At 31.1% G+C, this 20,462-nt stretch overlaps 1 protein-coding gene across 1 annotated transcript; it reads left to right on the top strand.

The window, feature by feature from the left end:
• The first annotated feature begins 6,577 nt into the window (after positions 1-6,577).
• Positions 6,578-11,808, top strand: LOC120092092 (acyl-coenzyme A oxidase 4, peroxisomal). Its single transcript, XM_039050293.1, has 13 exons — positions 6,578-6,801; positions 7,301-7,405; positions 7,860-7,966; positions 8,146-8,223; positions 8,303-8,426; positions 8,546-8,619; positions 8,708-8,767; positions 8,891-9,000; positions 9,650-9,809; positions 10,333-10,409; positions 10,483-10,654; positions 10,746-10,838; positions 11,416-11,808. Exons 1-13 carry the CDS (start codon positions 6,771-6,773, stop codon positions 11,545-11,547), a joined length of 1,323 nt encoding a protein of 440 aa, XP_038906221.1. The 5' UTR covers positions 6,578-6,770; the 3' UTR covers positions 11,548-11,808.
• Positions 11,809-20,462: the final 8,654 nt, after the last annotated feature.

Genomic DNA, 20,462 nt, shown 5'->3' with positions numbered 1-20,462 from the left:
ATTTTATTCTTTTAACCGAAAGAAAAAAAGAAAGGAAAAGGTCCTCCCCGTTCCGCTTCGTCCGCGTGCAAGCATTTTGTCCGTGCATGTTCTGAGGTTCACCGCCTTTTTCACTCCTTACCGTTCCATGCTGAAGGCCTATAAAAGGCGTGGCCTTCAGCAGTTCGAATACACAATTCATTTTTCACTTCATTCCATTCTTCCTCTCCTGACTCTTCCATTTTAGTTTTTCGAGCAGTGGGTTTAGAAAGGGTGCGTGTTCTAGTCGGTCGGTAACGGTGCATTTTTGATCGGGTTTCTTTTGGTTGTTTTATACTGGAGACAACGTGGAAAATCTTCAGACCTGCTTGCACACTTAGGTAGAGCCGCGAAACGTCTCTCGACTTAGCATATAACGAGTTTCTGTTTTGCAGGTTTTTGCTATTTGCTTGACCGCCGTGCCTTGACCGTTTATTGTTTGTCATTTTGAGGGTCCTACCGTTTCCAACAAAAATTTATTAAATGGCTTATGTGGCAAGATGATTTGGAAAATAAAAATATGTTTTTAATATTGATCTCTCCTTTCTTCTTTCTCCCCTCTCTCTCCTTTTTCTTCTTTCTCCTCCCTCTCTATTAACGAATCTTTGGAAAGAACTAACCCCCCCCCCCCCCCTCCATTTTCTATACAGAAAAGAAGCTTAAACTAGAGCAAGACAAGATCAAGAGATGACAAACAGTGCTTGATAAGGGAAAAACTTGAAAAGAGGGAGAGCCTCCGCAAGAATCGATGCCTTGTTTGGTTAAGTGAGCTCTACGAGCTCCCATGTCCCTCTCATTATAGTAAAATACCAATTAATTTGACTCGTAAAAAATGTCATGATTCACATCTCTAGTGCACTTTAATGGCTGACCATGGAGGATTTCTAATATAAAGATACAAATTTACGAGTATAACATACGAAACTCCCAGCATGAAGAACTCAAGAAAGACTCAAATTTAGACATTGAGGAAATTAGAAAACTATAAATGTGTATTAGATAGAAACATTATACATAATCCACTTTGAGTTTTTTATTCTTTCTTGAAGCTGCTTTTTCTATTATGACAAAAAACGAACTGAACATACCATATGATTATAAAGCAGATCATCGTACCGTCTCAAACCTTTGAGATAATGGGTGTGGCGGAGAAGTTAGGATTTTTTTATTTCTTTCCAAAGATTTGGCAATGGAGATGGATGAAAAAGAACAAGGAGTAGAGTGAGGGGAGAAAGAAGAGAGAGAACAGGGAAATATTAAATATATATTTTTACTTTTTAAGTCATTGTCACATAAGTCATTTAATAAATTTTCTATTTAAATTTAATGAATTTATTTGTATAAAGACCTTTTAAACTTATTCCTTAAAACTCAAGGAATAAATGCCTATTCTTTAAAATTGAGTATTTTTTCATTTATGAATTTATCGAACACAAAATTGAAAGTTTAGATATCACATCGACATAAACTTAAATTAAATATCTATAAAGTATTTTTAAAGTCATAAATAGATAAACAAAAAATGTAAAAGTTAAAAATTTCTTTTGATTTTTTTTAAAATTTGACCAAAATGATCTAGCTCAACAAACACGTGCTAGCGATCAAAAAGTAAAAAGTTTATATGTTAGAATCTTCAAACCCTAAACTCTAATTTAGTTGAAATTTCCTTTCTCTCCGTCATCTTCATCCGTGGCCTTCTCTTCTCTCCTATCTGATGGGGTCTTTGTCGCTGGCCACTTACCACTAGCGTCAATCATCGCTTCTTCTCTTCTCCCATTTTTTTTTCTCTTTCCCTTTTGGAAACGCAATTGAGCGAGTTTCGTTTCTATTTGCTGGAAAACCAAAATTTTGAGCTTATTTTCTAGTTAAACTCTATTCATAAATATGGTTCGAAATACATCTCAATAACTATTTCGAAATGTTACTTGAAAATAATTTCAACTTTTCTAAAATGATTTTCACAATTAAAAGTTAAATAAGATACACATTTTCGGTAGGTTTGAAATACATTTTTAAGAATTTAATTTAAAAAATAAATCATTTAGAAAAAATTAGAATATTTAAAAAACACTCAAAATAGCATTTGAAGCATATTTTAAACTATTTTTTATCCAAAAATTTAAATAAAAATTAATTTTTTTAAAAAAAAAAATTCTCAAGTCAACCGAAGCGGACTCTTCCTCTACTTTACTTCTTGTTGAATTTGTATGTACATGTGCACAAAATATGAACAAATATGAAATCGACATCTATCCAAATACACTACATACAACTTTGTTTTATGAATGGGTGACGTTACTTAAAATTAGGGCTCCATTCTCCATTCATAAAACATAAAACTCATTTGTATATAGTATGTAGGGAATTTCGATACACCATCAATTCTATATTTATTTACGATGCAAAACTTCTATATTTAGCAACTTTTTTCTCGTATACTATTATTGAAATTATCTTTAAAATTTTTATAAATTAAGTTTACTTTAAAACATAATGTTAAATTAATAAATACAAATATGTTCTTGTACTACTATTGAAATTATTTTTAAGATATTTATAAATTAAACTTATTTTAAAACATAATATTAAATTAATAAAAACATGAATAGTCATAATTGACGTTTTTAGAACATTACGTAAATCGAAGGTATTCAAAGATGTTCAAAAAATCAATGACCTGAAAAATCTGATCAATCCAAACCAACTCGTACGGTTTGAGTTGTGTTATAAACTCATTTTGAGCTATTTGATTCAAATAAATCAAATTTTTATGAATTAGATTGATTCATGGATTCACTAAATAACCCAAACCTGAATTATATAATTAATTTTAAAATATATGTTTTTTACTTATGATACGATTATATATATATATATATATATTAATTTTAGTTTTATTTAATTTCATTGTATTTTTTGTACAATTCATTCTCCAAAAGCTCTTAAAAACAAAATTTCAACACTTTGAAAAGAAAATTTTCTTAATATAAATTGAAATTCAATTGTTAATCTTAATTTAATATTTGAAAATAATTAAATAGAGTTTTACATGTTAACATTTTACTTATTTTTAACAAAAATTTAAATAGTTGAACAAAATAACCCGAACCAACCCAATCCAAATTTCATGGTTAGGTTGGGTTCATTATTTAATAATAATTATTTGGGTTGAAAAAACTTACAACCCGAACAATTGGATTGAGTCTGTAAAAATATTTTTATATAAAACAAATTTGGGTATCTATAATCTCAGACATCTATAATTAAGCATAGGAAGAATTTGGTTACCGAGATTCTCACAAAAACAAACAAGCCATAAACGAAAATTAAGGGTGTGTTTGGAATGCAAGTGATTAATTTAAAAAATAAGTCAGTTTGAAATAAATTGGAATATTTAACAATCATTCAAAATGGTTTTTCAAATGTATTATAATAAATTTTTATCAAAAGTGTTTAAATAAAAATGAATTTTATGAAAAATACTTTTTTCCCAAGTCAATCCAAACGGTCCTAAATCACACACCCAAACTTAATTTCATACCTAACTTCTCAATTTTCAATGTCTTCCCCAAAGCTCTTAGAACATATTTGTTTTGCAAGTTTTGTAATGGATTTTTAAAGAAACATTTTAATATTTTTGTTTATTTTATAGTATTTCACTTTTTTAAGCCTCAAATGTGATTATTCAATGTGTTGTGTTTTAAAACACATTTGGCATGTATTTTCTAATACCCTCCATCCTAGTAGAATTTATATACTTGGAAAAAAATATAGATTAATAAAATTAATAAATTAATATAATAACGACTATTAATTTTATTAAATATAAATATATTATTTAGACTTAATAAATTTCAATCAATAGATTTATCATTAATATTTATTCAACTATTTAATATACATTATTGTTGTTAATTATTAATAATCTAGTTCATTTATATTCATTTTATTATTTTTAGTAAATAAATAAAATAATTTAATTAATGATTAAATAATTAAATAATATAAAAACATATTAAATAATAATAAATTTAATTTATGACAACATTAATGGTTCTCTTAATTAATGAATTAATGAATTATAGTTTTGTATAAAATTGGTGAAACAAACCCAACTATTTAACTTTTAATATTAATTATCTTGCCTATACAAAATATAAACATTAATTATCTTAGATATTTAAATTAAAAATATTTAATATCCGTATACACTAAACGAATATATGCCAAGAAATTAAAACTCCTTATCTGTATGCTTTTTTCATTTGAGATTCTTATCTCACAAGCTTCTTATTAATCAACAATTAGTATTGTCCTCGGTTTGGTTGGATAGGTTAAAAGCCTTCTTAAAGGTCTTTTCTTCTAGGTTTCATCAAAGTGCCCAATGGAATAAGATAACAGGGGATGGGGGAAGAACTTGAAAGGGAATGGCGATTGTCCAATATTATTAGAAAAAAAAATGTTCACCTAAGCTAAAATCAATGTAAAATTAATAATATGAGGTTTGCCAACCTCTCCTTGAGTATTCTTCCTCATGAGATTAGAAATTTAATGTTTGGTGTGCACGTTAAGGAGCATTAGAGATAAAGAGTTGGTTATTATAATCTTTAAGTTGTTAGGTCATAATAGTTTGTCTTTGGAGTGTAGATTATTTTAGTTTGAGTTATAATAATATGTGTTTGAAGTGCATACTATTTTAGTTTGAGAAGTAAATAGTAAATACTGTAGTAAAGAATTAAAAAAACTATGAATGTCAAACAGGAAGAACTATAATAAATAGTAATTACTGTAGCAAATATAACTAATTGGGAATATAAAATATTTACTGTAGCAATAGGTGGGTTGTTATACACCTACGAGAGTTTTTATCCCAAACATATCCTAAGTGTTTTAAATTTATCTAGAGATCTATTAATTCTATTGTCCCATGATATTGTTGGTTGAGATTGGGCCAATAGGAAGAAAGGGTAGTGGGATATTAATCGTCTCCTTGGTTAGTTCCCTAATTGTGGCCCCATGGATTTAATATTTACGAGTTTATACTCAAATGCTGTGGATACTCACGAGTATAAAAAGGAATTAAAAAGAATAATAAAAAGAATGCTAGATGATTTTTTCAACCTATTCTAAAAAATTTAAAAGTAAAAAGTTACATCTTAAAATTTTAAATACCAAATACACCTATAAGTCATTTGGATTAAGATTTAATATATGCCTAAAAATTAAGAACATCTAGGAATAATAAGTATGAGAATAAGATTGTTGGAAATAAAGGAATATTGTGTTTGGTTGTGTATAGGAATGTTATTCGAATTTTATGAAAATAAATAATTTTTGTACTTAATTTGTAAAATTAACCATGAAAACTCTATAAAAATTTAACAAATTAATTGATAAATTGAGAAAAATTAATTACTTAACAATATTAGTTAAACTATTAATTACAAGTATTTGTAAAATGAATATTTTATAATTAAAGTTACTAGATGACATAATTTGATGGGATTAATTTGATGAGTTTATATAATTATGATGTATTAATCAATATAACAATTAATGAATTCTAATTAACCAATATTAAACTAATTATAATTATTGAATTTATATTAATCATAATGATCATTAACTAACTATAAATATAATTAATTAATTAATTGATAATTTTATTACATGGATTCTTGATTGTTTATTAAAAACAAGTGTGAATATATGTGTATATGTAAACTAATTTACTAAACACACACATATATATTATTTATTAAATTGGAGTAATTAAATTCATACACTATAATTTTATAAACTAAGAATTTAGGCCACATTTGGTAACTATTTTGTTTTTTTATTTTTGTTTTAAAAATTAACCTTATATACACTACTTCCACTTCCAAATTTTTTACTTTGTTATCTATTTTTCTTAAAAAAAACCAAGCCAAATTTTTAGAACTAAAAAAAGTAGCCTTCAAAAAATTAATTCTGTTTTTGGAATTTAGTTAAGAATTTAATCATTATAGATGCAAAATTATTATAAGAAATGTGGATGAAATAGACTTCATTTTCAAAAACAAAAATAAAAAAACCAAATGATTACTAAATATTAGTTTTGATATAATAATTAACTCAAATTAATTAATTTTAATAATACATAAGATATTAAAAGAATAAAGAAATGTATTAAAAGATAGGAGAAGGTGGACATGAAGAAAACTAAAGTTTTTTTATGAGTATCATAAAGTATATTGGAAGTATAAAAATAGCTTATTTCTATGTTTAAAATTACAAAATTTGTACCAATCATCATAATGATGTTTATCTCATATCTATTTTCATCCTTATTTTCATCCCAATTCGCTCGATCCAACTCAATTGAAAACTTGAGGAACCGGAAATAAAACTATGTAATAAGAATAACGTAGGTTTTATTGTGCTTAAAAAAGAGAGACTAGGTTTTGTTATATTCAATCATAAAATCCATTTATTTATCACTGTTCATACTTACCTTAATTCGGGACGAACTAAAAAAGTGGATATCTTAAAATTGCGTGCACGTAACTTCTATCCGATATCCATATCCAGCGAAGTAGCCACTTGGTTTATTCGTGTCCGATTTACCGATTCGAATCGGCGGTCCCCCCATTTTCAGTTCCCTCCATCTTTCTTTCTTCTCTCCATTGTCGATCCCCGATTAACAAGATACTAGACTTGTTTCAATTCTCAAGCTCACTCCAGTCTTGTAGCTTCTTTTTCTTCAGAACATGACGGTTGACGCCAGAATGAATTGCCAAGGTGAGTTGGATTCCTTGACCCTGAGTCTTATTTTCACGAGTTTCTCCTAAGAATTTAAAAGATCTGTAGTTGAAATTTTTTGTTTACATTTGATATGATGCTTGATCCATGCTATAGCAAGTTTGTTTTCTCTATGTCATGTAATGGTGGAGTCGGATATCAGAATGAAGATCAATTTCATCTATTTGATTGATTTCCGATTTTTCAAAATCCTTAGAGTTTGATGGTAGTATGTATGTGATTGTGCATTTTCCCCTTGGAAATTAGTATGTTAAATATGTTGGATGAGTACCTGTAGGAGGGAAACGATGCATTTTATTTTCGTCGGTCGCTACAAATTCTCGATTAACATTTTACTTCACGTTGAGCTTCTGAGATTTGTTGTAATTGCGATTTTTCCTAGGGAGTTGTTTAATTATTATCCGTTTCTGTTGTTTGAATCTTATTCTTTGACTATTAGGATTTTTATTCTTCTGTAAAATTGATGAAAATGTTGCAGATGATAAGAACAAGAATGCAAGAAGTTCCTACTTCGGTTTACCCGCGCTGGATGTTTCTGTTGCATTCCCTCAAGCAACTTCTGCATCTACCTTTCCTCCTTCCGGTTTGACCTCCACTGCTTCTAGTTCTATTTCCGACTGTCATCTTTTTTTCTGATAGGCTTTAGCTCATGCATTTACATTTGGTCTAACTCCTTCCATTTCTTCACAATGTACTGAACTGCACATTTCCTGGGAAATTTTAGGTCATAATTTTGAGGAACATTCGCTGTTGCTCTTACATTTGTTTTATTTTTATTATTATTTTTTTAAAACTGTGTATTAGACATAGTTGTTATGTTTACGACTGTCTAACTAATTAATCTGTACACTAATATTTTTGCTTTGTACTTTTAAAGATCACCAGTTACTGCACCATCGGGATCTAGTAGCCATAGGGTATTAGTTGCACTCATGAGTATTGAAATAACTTCTTTTTGTCCTTTAGTGTCACCCTTCATCTTGTTTGTTTGTTTGTTTATTTTCCCATTCTTGAAATTTGCTTTTGGATAATTACAGTTTCGGACTACTATCAATTCAACGACCTATTGACTCCCGAGGAGCAAGCTCTCAGAAAAAAAGTGAGACAGTGCGTGGAAAAAGAAATCGCTCCAATTATGACAAAGGTGCTATTTTTTCTCCCACTTATCTATTTGAAGGAAATGAAACATGTTTGTGTACGAAAAGGTGGACTTCGTATTGGCTGCCAATTCACCTTCAAGATTCATTTTGTGTATGGTGTGTCTTTTGCTTGTTTAAACTACAACCTCTAAAGTTTGTTGATCTGGAAGTTTTACCTTTTCAGTATTGGGAGAAGGCAGAGTTTCCATTTGATGTTATTCCAAAGCTTGGTAACTTGCGCATTGCTGGTGGTACTATCAAGGTACTTGCTTTTTGTTTCTGTTTCAACTCTTGAATCCACATCAAATTGTTTTAGTATATCCGAGTTTTTGGCCTATCAGGGTTATGGGTGTCCTGGTCTGTCTATTACTGGAAGTGCTATTGCTGTTGCTGAAGTAGCCAGAGTTGATGCAAGTTGTTCCACTTTCATTCTGGTGCATTCATCCCTGGCAATGCTCACCATCGGTAAGTATTTGGAGTTACCTCTCAGTTATCATACTCTTGGAACTGTATGTTAGTACCCTTGTTTACATATAAGGTGCTTAAGTGTTTGAGATTTCATATCTATTGATCCTCAATAATAGCTCTATGTGGATCGGAGGAGCAAAAGCAGAAATATTTACCTTCCTTGGCTAAGCTCGACACTGTCGCTTGTTGGGTAAGGAGGTTGTAATTGAACTTGATATCAATTTTGTAGCATGTGCTTAATTTTCAGTTAATCGAACAAATCTTTTCCTATTCTGTAGGCTTTGACTGAGCCTGAAAATGGAAGTGATGCCAGTGGTTTAAGAACAACAGCAACAAAGGTTTAGCACTCTCCACTCTCTTGTCTGTCATTTGTGACTGTAGGAATGGCTTTCCAATAATTGCCAGTTTGCCACAGTTTACCATCTAAACTTTTTATTGTTATGTGACATTGAGACAACCAGGTTGAGGGAGGTTGGCTAATAGAGGGGAAAAAACGCTGGATAGGAAACAGCACATTTGCTGATTTATTGGTAATTTTTGCCAGGAATATAATTACAAATGAAATAAATGGGTAAGTACTAGGTTCTATAAGTGCTCCTCACTATCATTTGTTGCTATGATTGTCAAGTATTTATATAAAAAAATGTATGACACATGCAGAAGACTTCCCATTTCTCAACTTGATACTGAAACTTATAAATTTAAACATATTTGCATTACATGTTTCCCTTTATTTAACTATCATCTGTAAGAACGATATCTTTTAGAATTAATTTCTGAAAGAAGCAAACTGAGTAGTCCTCCTTGTGGTACTCATGAAAGGTTAAATTCTCTGTCATGTCCACAATACTTCCAAGAAGCCCTTTCTTCCCCCCTCCCATGGTAAGCAGTTTGCACATTAGGCCTAGACTCACGCCTCCCTCTTTTTCATGTCACATGCTGAGTCTGCCTGAAAAAAGGCATTTAGGAGCAACTAAAATCCAAAATTTACTTATAAAAAATATGCGTTTTACTAGTAGTTTCACTGGTTCACATCATTTGAACAACTCTAACTTCTAGAGTTGATACATTTGCACTATTCAGAAAAAAACTAGGAATAACTGAAAGGTGGCGGCAAGAAGAAGCCAACTACTTTTTATGTCAATTTTTGTACTTGATTTGCAATTATTTTACCCATATAACTTTTTCTCATGGATTCTTGTTCTTTTTTGGCCCTTCAGATTTATAATCAAGAAAAATGCCCCTGGTCTGATGGTTACAAAGATTGAAAATAAAATTGGTTTGCGGATAGTTCAAAATGGAGACATTGTAATGGACAAAGTTTTTGTACCTGATGGAGATAGGTTACCTGGTGTAAATTCTTTCAAGGATACAAACAAAGTAAGTTTCCTTTTTTAATGTTCTTATTCTTGTCTTATTGCACATTTCAGCTTGTATCCACGCATTAGAAAGCAAGTCATACCTGCAAAGGGAAAGTTGTCGTGTCTTTATTTCTCTTGATAAAATGGGGTATTTCCATTGTGTCAGTGGCTTCCAGAATTTTCTATATTCTAATTTTAATTTGGTTTGAAGGTTCAGTGGATACTTTCAGATTTTACTATGTTTCTCACCTCTTTTTCTAGATAAAATTTTCCATGCTTAACATTTTTATTCTTCTCCCTTTCCCCATAATCAAACGAAGGGATTTGGGACATTCGTGTTTGATTTGAAATGTGACAAAAATTATGAATGATTGGGTATGCCCAATACTTTCGCAATACAAGTTGAAGCTCACTTATGTGATAAAAAATCTGAAAATCAATTCATTGGGCTTGTTAAGAGAAATATTCTCTTCTTGAATTTAGTTTCTTTTTATCAACATTTTCACTAATTCTCTTGTTATAATTACTGCTTTATGGAACAGGTTCTAGCGGTTTCGCGTGTAATGGTTGCCTGGCAACCCATTGGCATAGCAATGGGCGTTTACGACATGTGTCACAGGTTAGCATTTTCTTCTAATTGATCTATTAACTGCAAAATCTCGGCATTATATTTCTAATGTCTTATGATTCAGATATTTGAAGGAGAGGGAACAATTTGGAGCACCATTAGCAGCTTTTCAAGTTAACCAACAGAAGCTTGTTCTGATGCTGGGAAATGTTCAAGCAATGTTCCTCATTGGTTGGCGACTTTGCAAATTATATGAAAAGGGCACGATGACTCCAGGCCAAGCAAGCTTGGGGAAGGTTAGAGCTTAGGATTAACCCAAATTTACTTGATGAATACTAATTAACTACTCCCTCTTTCATTAATATATGTTTCTTATATTTGCACCAGGCATGGATCACTATGAGGGCTAGGGAAAGTGTTGCTCTAGGACGTGAGTTGCTTGGAGGCAATGGGATTTTATCAGACTTTCTAGTTGCAAAGGTTTGCAAATTTACTTGCTTCTTGATTTATGGCAGATATCGTCCAAAATAATCCCTTTTAAGTTTCGATACTTCCGAAATAGCACCTTTTTTAGAACTCGTTTCTGATCGAAATGTGAGTTTCAAAGGGTTAGATATGTTTTTGTCCCACGAAAAGCAATTTTTTTAAAATTTTCATAAAATCCAACATCGAAAGAGGTTTATTGTGATGACGAGCTTGTTTAGAATGACTTTTCAAGTGTTTATAAATGTGTTTTTAAGTACAAAACAAGTATTTTTAAGAACTTGAAAAGTCATTAATTAGTGCTTAAGAGAAGTGTTTTTTCTTTCTGGTTTTTAGTTCTCGAAAATTAAAGTTATAAACATACTTTTACAAGTTTTATTGTTTTATTATGCACTTTCTACAAATATTTTTAACAAATCAAGCCGAAATATGAAAACCAACAGTGAGAAGAGTTGGTGGAAACAAGCATCAATTTGGAAAACGATGATGATGATGATGATAATAATAATAATATCGAGGTTAAATATCCGTTTTCTAAAGTTTGTTTGTTTTTATTTTTTGCAACACCTCTCAGGCATTCTGTGATTTGGAACCAATCTATACATACGAAGGTACGTACGACATCAACACTTTGGTAACTGGCAGAGAAATAACTGGGATTGCCAGTTTCAAGCCTGCTGCTCTAGCCAAAAGAAGCCGCCTATAATCTGCTGATGCATTGCTCACATTTGCTGGTGCGCAAACCAATTATATTCTCTCTAAATAAAATGTGTACTTAGTTTCACACGAATTCTCTCACGGATATTTCATCATAATGTGTGAGTTACAACTTTAATTAATAAGACCTTAGTTATTAACTATGTAAATGTTAGGTTAAAAGAAATGCAAATGTTAGTTTAAAAGTCTAAATAATGATCAGTACTAAATTTGGAAGTCCTTCCGTGTGGTGTGGCTCCTCAGTTTCGTATTTTAAGGTCCTTTATATATCTATAGTCGATCATTTTTTTCTTTTTTTAATTTTCTCCTTTCCAAATGCTTATTTTCCAGATTTCCCCCCCTTTTTCATGTTACAATTCTCTCCCTGATCGTTTAGAAATGGGGGCAAATTTTAGGGGAGTTGTATGTAATGGCAAAAACAGGCTTATTATTTGCAAATATAGCAAATAATTTAAACTTTCCTTTACATTAAAATAACTAGGGGTGCACATAGATTGGATTGAGAGTGTTTTTTTGGACCAACCAAAAAATTTAGATTGGTTGGGTTGGTAACCCAAAAAATCCAAATAAAGTCTCCAATCTAACTCAATCCTAAAGTGGATTGTCGGGTTGTAATTTATTTTTTCTAATTAATTTAAAATACGTAAATTTATCTATAATACATGACTAATAATTAAAACTAATAATTAAAATCTCATAAAATTCAAAGGTTAAATATCAAATATCTATGATATTTATTACAAACTTTAAATGAAGATAAACATCATAACAATTTTAAAAGAAATATNATTTAGAAGTAGTCAAAATTTAATCAAAGAGAAATATATATATTTATTTTATTATTGTATATGTAATTCGGGTTGGGTTGGGTCAATCTGTTTTTTATTTTTGTTTGGGTGGTTTGGGTAGTCTGGTTTTTTGAACACACCTAAAAAACCTAAAAAATAACAATCTGATTTTTTTTTGGTTCGCACCTTCTCTCCTTTTTTGACACCTCATTGATATCAGTTTCATCAATGAAATAAATTATTGATAGACTATCAATGATATCTATGTATCAATTATATCAGCGGTATCAGATTATTGATGGTATTACTAATATTACAAATTCAGTGATAGACTATCAGAGAAAATAAAGACTTTTTTCAAAATCATGAAGAGTAGGTCAATTGTCTTAATGTGAGTGTGTCTTAGTGTTGGGATTTGTGCCATAAAGTCTCATAATTAATTATTTTATTAATTTAATTATTAATACAACAATTTTAATTTATCCATTAAATCAGAAAAATCCAAGGTTATTAAATATAGTCTTGAATAGTATATAGTTGACATATAGGTGGATCATATTCAAAAAATAGTCTAAAAGTCTATGGTATATGGATAAGGTTTGATGTCTTATCCTGATGACGTTATGGATACGACCCACTTTCTAATAGTTACAAATGTTTTGATCCAGACCGTTCATGTGGAGATATGTGAGTGGAGGTATCCTATACAAAGAGTTTGTATAGGATCGGACCGAGAAATATATAATCTCTTTTTATAAGTTTGTAAATTGACGAGATTAATATTTCATAAGATGATCATCTATGACCCAATCTTAATTCGAAGTGATTTATCAACTTCTGTCTGTGAGATCAGTTCTTTGAGTGAGGGTGGTCCGAGTTGTCGACTCAATAAGCCTACCATTTTGAGGACTTGACTAAATGGGGAGTTGGAAACATAACATCACAGATGGAATTCACTCCTTCCCGCATACAGTAAATATATGGGTAGTTCTCTTAAGTGTTGATTTCAGGTCTTAAGTAAGGGGCTCCACCCTCTCACTGGCCTGAGAGGGACTTAGTTTAAGGTTAGATCATAAACAAATTGTTCATTAGAGAAATCAGATGTACTTAAGAAAAAAAGGTAATTACAAGGGTAAAACATACATCTGACCCAGTTGTAACTATGAACAACTCATGGTGGATCAACTTACTAATACTGATTATATCTATGGACACAATTTATCGTATAAAGCATAAGATTTCAACTATGGGCCTATAGTGGTTTGTCTTGTAGTTAATGAATGAAGATTAATTTAATTAAATAGTTTAATTAATTAATATTGGATCTTTGGAGCTTATAATAAGTAGGTTTATAAGGCCCTACTGTTATCTCACCACAGACTAATAGGGATAAAATATATTGAAAAAAACATGAGATGTTTAAATTTATGAGAGAAAATATTAATTATATTGGATACAATTAATTATATATTTTATTATAAAGTTTATTTGAATGCGATTCAAATTATAATATGAGGAATTAATTTATTTGAATATGATTCAAATAATTAATTATTTAATTTGAATGAGATTTAAATTAAATAAAATTTAAAAAGATAAACATTTAAATATGATTTAACTATTTTAAACCTTTTAATATGAGATATTAAATGAGAAAAGTTTTTGTTAGATATTATTGAATATTTAATTTAAAATATCAGGGATTCTCCTAATAGGATTAGGAGTGACCTTGTAAAGATCTATAAATAAGGGAGCCCTCATAGAACTTATTAAAGAGGTATTTGACTCACCAACATGAGTTGAGTTGAGTTTGTATAATAATACTAGCTCAATGTTTGATCCACCAATTTTAAATATTGGTGGAGTTGAATTGATATATTTTATAAACTCACTTCAACTCTCTCTTTTTCTAATGTTTTCAATGGCTCTGCCCATCAGCCACTGTTGGCAACTATCACTGCCACAGTTTGAAACCAACTCCAAGCTCTGATAACCACCTCTGATGACAGCTTCAGCGACCAATTTCGCGCTCTGGCAACCACCTCTGATGATAACTCCGGCTACCCATCTCCGATGACCACCTTCATGCGACCAACTTCGACGACCAATTTTGGGCTCTAGCAACCACCTCGGACTATAAACTCCAATGAAAATTACCTCCGATGATCAACTTTGATGACCACCTTCGAGTGAGCAACACCGATCAACTCTGGGCTTCGACAACCACCTCTGACGACAAACTTTGACAACCAACTCCAATACCACCTTCATGTGACCAACATCGAGCTCCAACTAAGAACTCTAGCGAAAATCATCTTCGATGAGCAACTTCGACAACCACCTTTGTGCGACCAGCTCCGACGACCAACTTCGGGCTTCGAAAACCATCTCTGACGAAAAACTCCAACATCCAACTCCAATACCACCTTCATGTGACCAACTTCAGGCTTCAAAAATCACCTCCAACTGCAAACTCCAACGAAAATCATCTTCGATAATTAGCTTCGACAACCACTTTCAACTATTATAAGACCGATGACTGTTAAAAGTATGTTGTAGGATTGATTATATAAATAATGATATTTTGTCTACAATAAGTGCAATATTTTTAATTGAATTCACAAAGAAATTTGTAAAATATATTTTTATTTAATTGAATTCACATACTAAATGAGTGTTAATAATATTTGGAAAAGTATATATGTAGTTGAAAAGTTTGTAACACATAACCAATATATATATAATGGAGAGATTTTTTTCTTGAAACATCTTTTGACAAGAATTAGTGAAAATGAAGATTTGTTCTCTAATGATCTTCCAAATTTGGAGGAATTAAAAGTGAAACTGTTGAAGAAATATGGTGGTATTTCATTGACTGCTAAGATAACGATGAAAGTTTAAAAAAAAAAAAAAATCATGATAGAGTAAAAATAGAGAGCAACAAGATGAAGAAGAAAAATAAGAAAATAATGATGAAATTCATGGAGAAAAATTATGAATTAAAAGTTTTGATTTCTCTTTGTTTTTTCATTTTATTTAACTATATTCCTGCAAGAAAGGTAGCGAGTTAATTATTGTTCATTAGGAAAAAAAGAAAGAAAGAAAGAAAGAAAAATTTAAAAAATTTAAAGAAAAATTGCAATTCATACTTTATTCAACACAAACATTGGTAGAATTTATTGAATAAAAATGTTTCAAAACGAAAATAGTCATCATAAAGCAGATTATCAAGAGTGCAAAAAACTACACCAGATATCCCTAACATATAAAATCAACTCTGCATCTCAAACACAAACATATGAACTCTAACCAAATAATTTTGCATCTCAAACACAGGCATATGAATTTCACATATGTATGAACTCCATAGACATATGAATTCCATACATCATATCTCAACTCAGCACCCTAAACAACCCGTAAAACTTTCTATACTCTACATTAGAATCTCTATAGATTTCTCCCAAGAAAATTCTCCAAATTTAGAGAAGAGATCTATGAAAATTCTCATTCCTTATTCCCTTTCATCTTTCAAGAGTGGTTCCCACAAACCAAATCCTTGCTAGAGTTATAGCAAGGAAGATTTCGTGGAAAATGAAGAATTCAAGGAGAAGATTACCTGTTTGAATGGAAGATTTTGTTGCAATTGTGGATCGGCAAAGGTGTGGTGTTTAATCTCCTATTTATTTTGTATTTTTAATTCTTTCAAGAAATAAAAGAACGCGATCACACGCTTTCATCGGGATCCAATTCCCTTCGCTTAGTAAGTTTAGGGATTTTGAAAATTGATTTTGCTATTTTTGCAAATAGTTTTAAGTTTTGTTATTTTGGCCATAACTTTGCCTTATTTTGCTATCTATTCAAGGAGCCCCAAGTTTTAAGTAATGTTGCTTTCTTACTTCCATTTACAAATTGGATTTAACGTTATGATATTCTTTTCTAAATAAAAATACTTAGAAGTACCTTGAGCGGTCCTTATCTTTGTACATTCTACCAAATTATTTAATCATATTTGACACATGTCAAAGTCTTTCCATTTCATTTTTTTTTAATATTTTAATTCTTTTTTATAGAATGCATAAAAATAAGTGTACTACTCTTTTCAGTAGCACTAAAACATAAGAAGAAAGTAGTCACTTTTTTATTCGGTGAAGTGGGAGGAATATATATATATATATATTTGTCTTAATTGAGTTTCAATTGGGCCCAAAACATCCTAAGAAAGTAACCGCTTTTCTATTTTAAGTGAGAGGAAAATAGATTTTTAACCTTGTAAAGTCGATTGTTTTTTTCCTGCAATCTTAAAATTAAATTCTAAAATTTTGGAATGCGACCACTTGCATTTAATACGCTTGTCTTACACGACGCTCTGGCAATTTTAGAAATAATAGAGAATGAATCAAAATAAACAAAGCAAGATTGGTAATCCAGTTTGGTGATAAACTATCAACATTTGGGGGCAGTGTGCCTGGGAAAGATATTCCATTAATATATATAAGTCAAGTAATTACAACGATATACTTATCTGTAAATAGTGACATCGTACAACCCGACTTAGCCGATTACCTATGCTCCCCCTAGATGTGAGACTCCGTCTCTCTCGATCTTAGGCTCCCTCTAAGTATGTGAATATTAGTGTTGAGACACTTGAGCTCTCCCTAAGCATATGAGACTCCCTCTCACTTGATGATATCTTTCCTCCAACTTATGAACTCCCCTCACATGAGAATTTAGGCTCCCCTCATTCTTAAGAACTCCCTTCTCGATGAATAATATTGAGAATGTCCTCGAACTCACAGTTCCTATTAAACATTTTATTTATCAATAATAATAAATGGTTGATTTTGCATTCTATTATGAAAATCCAATAAACATATCCATGGCCATAGTCTGAATACTATAACTTTATGTAGTAACATAAACAAGATCAAGTTAACAATATATAGCCTAAATAGTCTAATAAATATCTGGATGAAATTGGGTATCTCATCCTGGTAACACTATTGGATATGGTTTACTCTGTAGTCGTTATAAGGAGTTGTAAAGTGCTACAAACGATGTGATCCACAGATCGTTCATGTAGAGACATGTGAGTGGGGGCATCCTATGCAATAAGTTTGCATATAGACTGGACCACGAAAATAGTCACTTTTCTTTCTAACACCGTTTACTGTTAAAACTGACTATTTCATTTATTAAGTAACCTAGGTTAACTCGATCTTAATCCTGAGCTAGCTATGAACTTCTGTTTGTTCGGGATTATCCTTTTATCTACAAACGGTGAGATTAGTCCAACAACACTGCTCAATAAGCCTCCCATTTTTTAAATAAGACCGGATGGATAGTTGGGAACATAGCCCTGCAAGATGAAATTCACTCCTACCCGATTTAGGGTTAGCAGATAGGTTGTTCTCTTAAGTACTAATTCCAGGTCTTGAACAATCGGGGCCTTCCTTCTCATGATAGAGAAAGGACTTGATTCATAGGTATTATGAATCAAAATTGTTAATTAGAGGGTCAGTGGGAACTTAAGGAACAAGATGTATTTCATGGGTAAAACAGTTATCTTGACCCAACTGTGATTACGAACAACCTGTAAAGGATCGATTTACTGATTATGGTTATATCAAGTGGACATAATATATCTACAGTGAGGGGAGTTCAACTATGGGTTATAATGGAGTGACCCATTAGTTAACTAATGGGGGTTAATTCGGTCTAATGAGTTTAGTCGATTAATCTCGGATCGTTGGAGCCCATGATCTATAGGTCTGCGAGGTCCCCTTACTAGCTCGTAAATGGATAAGCTTTAGAGTAGTTTGATAAGTTAATTTGAAATGTTCAAATTAGAATTAAACGGAATAGGAGAATTTATATTTAAATATGATTTAAATATATGAAGATGTATTTGTGTAAAAATTAATTTAATATTTGATATTAAATTAATTAGAATTCTTTAAATGATTATTTAAATAAGTCGACCCTTCACAGATTATTCGTAATAACGGCTGGATCAAATGTTGTTTTATCGCCGAAATTACGTCTTGCTCCTTAAGTTCCACTGATCCTCTAATAAACAATTAGTTTTTTATCCAATCACTAAACCGGATCCCTCTCGGACCAATAAGAGGGTGGGGCCCCTTGTTCAAGGCTCGGATTCAGCACTTAAGAAAATAACTTTTCTCCTATCTATGTCCTCAACTATCTACCCGGTCTTACCCATGAAATGGGAGGCGAGCCGGCATTGTTGAGCTACTCTCACCTATGCAAATCTAAGGATAATCTCGAATAAACAGGAGTTCATAGTTAGCTCAGGATTAAGATTGAGTTACCTAGGTCATCTAACCAAAATAGGCAGTCTTAAACAGTAAACGGGCGTTATAAAGTAAGAGTGATTTATTTCTTGGTTCGATCTCACGCAAACTCATTGCATAGGACGCCCCTACTCCTCATGTTAATACATGAACGAAATAATCAAGTACTCATGTAATAGTCATGGATCTTTTAGTTTATTGGATTTATTTCTAAAATGAAATAAGCTATTCATATATTCAATAAAACTTTATTGAATCAAACTTCAATAACAACTTTATTCATTTACAGAATGAGTTTATTGTTTACAAACCATGAGTTTTAGGACATAAAACCCAACAATCTACACGCCTCATGCAACACTCAGAGCGTCGTAATGCTCTCAACAAAGCATAGTCCAATGCTACCTCAACGCTATAAGAAAAAAAGCACCAAATAGTTGCAAAAATAGGGTAGCGTCGCAACACCATACCCACTCCGGACATTGACGGAAAAAAATAAAAGCGCATACACGCCTTGCGCAACCGAGCTTCAAAGTCAACATCGAGCTAAGGTCGTAACGCCACGACCCTCATCAAATATATGCTTCGATCTTCCAGATTCCACAATGGTAGCAGATTTTTATTTTTTTAGGGAGGAAAATTTCAATTTGAAAATTTGAGAGAAAACCACGAAAATTATTTTTGTCTTGAGAGATTTCTTGTAAATTCACAAGTCTTTTTATGAATTTGTTTCATGTATTTTATCAATTCTTTGGGTCCTTCAAGACTTCTCCAATTTATAGCTAGGTAAGTAATTTTCTTGGGAAATCTTTAGTCTAGGTTTAATTTCTTAAGATTTTTTGTGTATTTTCTTGAATTTTATACATTCTTGAATGTTCTTGTGTTGAATTTGAATATAATTTAATGGAAAATAGTTGATGCCTTGATTCTATTAGTTTCTTGTATGCAAATCTTGCTTGGCACTATTGCATAATAGTAAGATAGGTTGCAAAAATTAAGATTTCTTGTTTTAATTAGGACTTTCTTTCCGAAATTAATTCTTGAACTTCTTAATTTGGAGCATTCAAACAATCGTTCTTGAAATTTACTCTAATGTGTTTCTTGAATGTCATAATCATGAGAACCCTAGTTTCTAAAACAATCTAAGAAAAGAATATGAATTTGCTGAATTGAAATATTTTTTACTTAGATTAGGGCTAAGTGGTATGGTACATGTTAATTAGCTAATCGAGTCTTTAGAGTTTTTACCTTGTTGGATTATGGGATGTTGAATTTTCATGTATTTGTTCAAGATCAATGATAGAATTAACCTAGTTAATAAAGATTTCCCAAAAATCTCTCTCTATCAATTCTTTTCTAAAAAAAAAAAGAGAGAGTTTTTGTTACAATTGCTTTTACCTTTTACTTGATTGTACTTAGTTCCTTTAAAACAAACAAACCTCTCCATTTGTTACATTTTGGAATTCAATAATCAAAATCTTGCCAAATAATAGAGATTCCTTGTGGATCGACATCTTACTTCCGCTATAACTACATGTTAGTTTTAGTTGTTGTTTGAGCATTATAAATTTCATATGTCTTGGATTAAATTGAATTAACGACACCAATTTTATCCCAAACACTTGTCATCATGCTTAAGGGAATCAGTAAATAACTCATTTTAAATGCTAAGTGATGGTATAGAACTCAAGTGGAATGCATGGAAGTTACATGTAAAAACTTTCTTTAAATTATTAACGTGCTGATAGCTTGTAGAAATACAAGCTATTGTAGCCTTTTACTTAGAATTATGAGGGTCGATG

Source organism: Benincasa hispida, chromosome 11 (assembly GCF_009727055.1).
Source record: "Benincasa hispida cultivar B227 chromosome 11, ASM972705v1, whole genome shotgun sequence".
Lineage (NCBI taxonomy): Eukaryota > Viridiplantae > Streptophyta > Magnoliopsida > Cucurbitales > Cucurbitaceae > Benincasa > Benincasa hispida.
The sequence above is the reverse complement of the archived record's forward strand: the minus strand, read 5'-3'. Positions and strand labels throughout refer to the sequence as shown.

What these genes read in the sequence shown, in the direction of transcription:
- LOC120092092 (XM_039050293.1), top strand. Translation starts at nt 6,771, where the DNA reads ATGACGGTTGACGCCAGAATGAATTGCCAAG. An exon ending in TCGCTCCAATTATGACAAAG is followed by an intron (nt 7,967 to 8,145) that starts GTGCTATTTTTT and finishes TTACCTTTTCAG; the next exon opens with TATTGGGAGAAGGCAGAGTT. An exon ending in TTGCTGGTGGTACTATCAAG is followed by an intron (nt 8,224 to 8,302) that starts GTACTTGCTTTT and finishes TTGGCCTATCAG; the next exon opens with GGTTATGGGTGTCCTGGTCT.